This window comes from Plasmodium cynomolgi, chromosome 14 (genome assembly GCF_000321355.1).
Source record: "Plasmodium cynomolgi strain B DNA, chromosome 14, whole genome shotgun sequence".
Taxonomy (NCBI): domain Eukaryota; phylum Apicomplexa; class Aconoidasida; order Haemosporida; family Plasmodiidae; genus Plasmodium; species Plasmodium cynomolgi.
The window spans coordinates 3,000,128-3,005,391 of record NC_020407.1 but is presented as its reverse complement, the minus strand read 5'-3'; the positions used below and the strand labels follow the sequence as shown (position 1 = coordinate 3,005,391).

Sequence of the window (5,264 nt, the reverse complement as noted above, 5' to 3'; positions counted from 1 at the left end):
AGAATTTTACATTGTTTTTCTGAGAAATTATTAAAATATATTTTACGGTCGAAAATGATTCACCGGGAGTGCGAAAAATACATCTATTCTGAGCAAATATGGATAAATATTCGTGAATTCATGAAAACTTTTACGAAAATGGGGATTTATGTTAGCCGTACAGATAAAATTAAGATATAAGTTTTTTTATATGTACATGTATATATATGTATGTATATATATATTTATGTAAATGCCTAATCATTTATAAATCTGTTGATGCTTTCTCAGCCCCCAATACATTTATAAAATTCCTTTTTAAAGGAAGGGGAGCATAAATTGTTTTAACCAAAACAATGTACGGATGTTATTAAAATTGTACAACTGTACATAAATAATAAATGGGTACACTAACAAAGTTTTGATAAACAAATTTTTTTTTTTATCGTTGCATGTTTGTCTTTCATCCAGACAACTGCAAAACCGAAGGAAGAAGTTTACCTTAAATAATTCATTTATGTCATAAATGTTGTGCAGTTTTCATTTTGCAATATAACATAAGCTTAAACAAAATAGGAATTATCAAGACATTTGACAGTTATAATTTCAGCGGTATTTAGTTTCTCATTTTTTTGGAACATATTAGAGGAAAAGTGCACTTATAACATTTCCCCCCACGAGTAAAATTAGATACACGAAATATGAAAAAATCTAGAAAGAGGATTGCAAATTGTATCCAAGCATACTGCGAATTCATTTTGATGAGGAAGCCTTCTCTTCCGACTAAAAAAAATATACAGAAATATGGAGCAGCTTCAGGATGTACAAAAACATAATGCAAATTATGTCGCTTCGTCGTTAGGGGCAGTTAGAAATAGCCATTTATTTTCACTTGTACACGAAAATTTTTTTGTTGCTTGCTTATATATCACCCTTTTTATTCTGTCCGTTAGGATTCTAGTAAAGACTTATTATCCAGTAAGTTGAAAGAGGTGCACGGAAAATGTTTGTATGTATAAGTACATGTCTACACATGCAACATATACACATAGGCATACTTTCGATTCATTTTGTCCTTCTAAATTGATCTAAAAAACGCATTTATTTTTTTTTTTTAAACCATTTTCAGCCAATGCTTCAACATGCAGAAGAAATTTTCATACTTATGAACCATGACTTAAATAATGGAAAAGAAGCAAGGGAAAAATTTATGAACCAGGTGACAGGACTCCTGCAAACGTGTAAGGTTTACTTATTGAATGAGCTTAGTACCATTCTAGGAGTAACAATTAAAAAATTGAGAAGTACCAACGAAGGTGTCAAAAATGTTCAAGGATATGCAACAAAGGATAATTTAATAAGTACATGTCATGATGATCAAGATGATGACGGCGAAGACGATGATGACGAGGATAACAGTGAAGGATCAAACGACAGTCTTGCTAAGGTTGATTTGAAAAACGCACGGGAAGATAAGCCAAAAGATATCTTTACAAAAGAAGGTGAAGAAGATATGATCAAAGAGAAAACGGATGAAAAACCTATGAAAAATAACGAAGATGCCAATAAACAAGGAACTGCCGATAATGACGTAAAAGAAAATATAATAGAAAAAAAAAATGAAAAAGATAGCAACACAAATGAAGAAGTAAAACATGGCGAAAATGTGACAATAGAACGCGACACAAAAGGGCAATCAAAGTCAGAAACAGGTGAAGAATTAAAACGTGAAAAGAGTGGACCGTCGAAGCGTGGAACAGGGGAAGTAACAAAACGTGCAACTGACGGAGCAGCAAAACGAGCAACCGGCGGAGTAGCAAAACGAGCAACTGGCGGAGCAGCAAAACGAGCAACCGGCGGAGTAGCAAAACGTAAAAAAATTGCATCGTCGAAACTTGAAACGGGCGGAGAAGCGAAAAGTGATGTCAACGGAGAAGCGAAAAGTGATGTCAACGGAGAAGCGAAAAGTGATGTCAACGGAGAAGCGAAAAGTGATGTCAACGGAGTAGCGAAAAGTGATGTCAACGGAGAAGCGAAAAGTGATACTAGCGGAGTAGCGAAAAGTGATGCCAGCGGAGTAGCAAAATGCGATACGACGGTGGTTCCTGAACGCGAAACATCGGAGCAAGAGAAACTCCAAAAAAACGAACAAACGAAGGACAAGACAATTGAAGAATTATTGAATATGACACAGGAAACGAATTCCGGAATAAATCAAGATATAACGAAAAAATTCCTAAACTTTTTAAATATAACTTTAAAAGATAAAGAAAACGATGAAAAAGGTGTAAATGCTGATGAATCAAATAAAAACGAACTAACAGAAGAATGGAAAGTTAACGAATGGAATAATTGGATGCGTCAGTTGGATGAACAATGGCATTTTTTCTTTATAACTGTGGAAACCAAAACAAATAACTGGATTAAACAAAAAGAAGAAGAGTTTCAAACATGGTTAACAGAAATGGAAACTAAATGGATGAATTACAACCACAATTTGGATACAGAATATAAAACTGATCTATACAAACAGTATCAAATGTGGGATGAATCTGACTGGAAAACATGGATAAGAAAAGTTGGAAAAAGACTAATGGAAGAAGATTGGATTAAATGGATAAACGATCATGAATCTAAATTGAATGAATGGTATAACTATGACTGGTACCAATGGAGATTCTTAAAGTATTTTAAATGGGAAATGAATGAATGGAAAACTGATGAATATGAACATTGGGAAGAATGGCAAAATGGCAATTTGGCCCTATGGCTACATAAAAAAAAGAAAAAAATATTTAACATGGAAAAACAGGATAGAAAGGGAAAGGTCAGAATGGGACAGTTGGGTTCGATCAAAAGATGAGTTAGCTTTAAAAAGTAAAGACAGTAAATGGATAAAATGGAAAAATGAAAAACGATTATTATTTAACGATTGGGTGGAAAGCTTTATAAACATTTGGATCAGCAAGAAGCAGTGGTATTCATGGATTATGGAGAGACGAAATGTACTTTACCGTAAGGCATCGTCTTCACATTAATATTCGATACAATCAAAATTGATAATAAAAAAAAAAAAGATATCACTTTATCATGTATTGTTAATTTGTAATATCCTTTTCTAACTATTACTGAAGAATAGGGTCATAAATTAACAGAGGAATTATGAAGAAGTGGTAGGGCCTTCCCCCCAAAAAATTGCAATTTCCCAATTTTCAATTTTCCTTTTTTCCTTATTAAAATGTATTCGTATTTCCCCATAAAGATGAATGTCATACAAAAAAGNAAAAGGAAAATTGTTTGAAAGCGAAAAATGAAAACGTATTTTCCTTAAACTTTAAGGAAAAAATGAAAATTATGAAAAAGCCATGCTTAAATTGGCAACTAGTATGTTAATGTTAATAAAACATTAAAGAAAATTATTTTAAGAATTTTTCTGTATTTTCACATATGTGCATGTATTAAAATAGATATTCGTTTACTTAATCTTTTTTATTCTTTGTTCATAGAATATGTTTTTAATATTCAGAAAATGAGTCTCCCTAAAATTATTAAGATTTTTCTTTTTTTGTTTTTGAAAATGTCTTTTATACATTCTCAATCCATACAACAAATAAACATAATTATTTGAATTTTTATAATGTTTGTTTATAAAATGTTTATATATTAGTTTTCCCTGATTAGGTAATTAAATGATATAAATTCCCTTCTTGAGTAATAGTATGGGGTTTACAATAAACGAAACCTTTTCCATTTTTTTTTTTTTTTTTTTTTGTGCATCTTTGTAATTCTGCTATGGATAAAAATCTAAGTAGCTTACGCTCGTTTAAAACGAATGCAACACACACCAAAACGAAACGAAACAGAAGTTAATTTATTTATTAATTCTCTATTAAAGAGCATTGCAAACACTTCCCTTCTGTTACTCATCACTTTTTATGCTTCAAAATAAATAGGCTCGCGAGTTTCGTGTAAGTTTTAAAAACCCAGAAAGACAGAACAAACAGTAGAGGGATAAATTCGAAAATGTCGTTAGAAATCTACGACCAAAATATTGTTCGAATGTGCTCCAAAAGAATATACGAAATAAAATAACCGTAACATGATGTTGCCAGTCTATTTTTAATGCACTTTTTTTAATCCATTACTTTTTAAACACATGAAATCACAGATTCATTCTTTTTTTGGGTTCAAATAGTAACTGAAGGGAAATGTGAAAATGCTTAATTGTCAAGTCGTCAAAAGCACCTCCTAGACAGATGTTACGCATGTGCACATACGCATACATATAAATATGTGTGTATGCTTGTGACACTCCAAAGGGATAACTCACTTTCAATTTGTTGTGTGTGCAATTTTTATTATGCAAATGGTTGATTATGGAAAAGTTAAAAAAATCTCGTTTGCTAGTAAAAACGCCCAAACCGCCAAATTTTCCATAAATGCGCAGATGGGAAATTCCCCAAAAAAAAAAGTGTGAACATTTTTATTACAAAGTTTTAATTCGAAATAACCCTACACCTTACCACAGTCAAGCATGAACTCTCAAGCTTTTTATTTCCCAACATTACCCCAAATTAGCACGAGTGTCTGCAAGTAAACATGGATATATTTTTGTCATGTTTTTACTGTGCATTATTGCAATTTCGTTTGCACTTCATTTAAAAGAATTTTTTTAAATTGCGGTTTTTGCGCTAACCACTACTTTTATCTATTCTATTTTTGTCTGTGCGAGAAAATTTCGGGTGTGTGATAAATTCCACAAAAAGCACTCAAAATCGTGCATTGCTATAAATTCTAAATTAGATTGCTCATTACAACAATCAGTAGTATTGCGAAATGATATAGATGATTCAATTTCGCAATTAATTAAATATGGGGGGAATGAAATCGTAATTTATTTCACAGCATTCCCAAAAAAAAAAAAATAGCACTCGTTAATCCTTTCATGTTCAATGTTAAGCGTTATTTTCCCAAGAAGAAAACTGCGCGTATATTAATGTGTTCACGTATTCAGGTATGTGTGAGAGTATATGTAAGTATATTCATCACCTCTGCTTTACAATTAAAGTAATTTATAATGGTTTCAGGCATTCTATCGGGCGTGTTACCACTGTCAAAATTAATTTTCAACATCCTACGTAGTAGACAAAATAAGCTTTAGCAAAATTTACACACTAATGATTTTCTAAAATTAATTAAATTTTTGTTTAAAAAAAAAATTTAATTAAATATACCCCTCTTTTATTAATAAATGGTGCAATTTTGTTAAAATGCATATGTTAATT

General features: G+C 31.5%; 1 protein-coding gene across 1 annotated transcript; it reads left to right on the top strand.

The window, feature by feature from the left end:
• Positions 1-783: 783 nt before the first annotated feature.
• PCYB_147680 (tryptophan-rich antigen) lies at positions 784-2,842 on the top strand (the record flags this gene model as incomplete). The annotated part of the gene is made up of 3 exons (XM_004225239.1): positions 784-836; positions 933-957; positions 1,109-2,842. The coding sequence occupies 3 exons, from the start codon at positions 784-786 to the stop codon at positions 2,840-2,842; spliced, it is 1,812 nt and encodes a 603-aa protein (XP_004225287.1).
• Between the last annotated feature and the right edge of the window lie 2,422 nt (positions 2,843-5,264).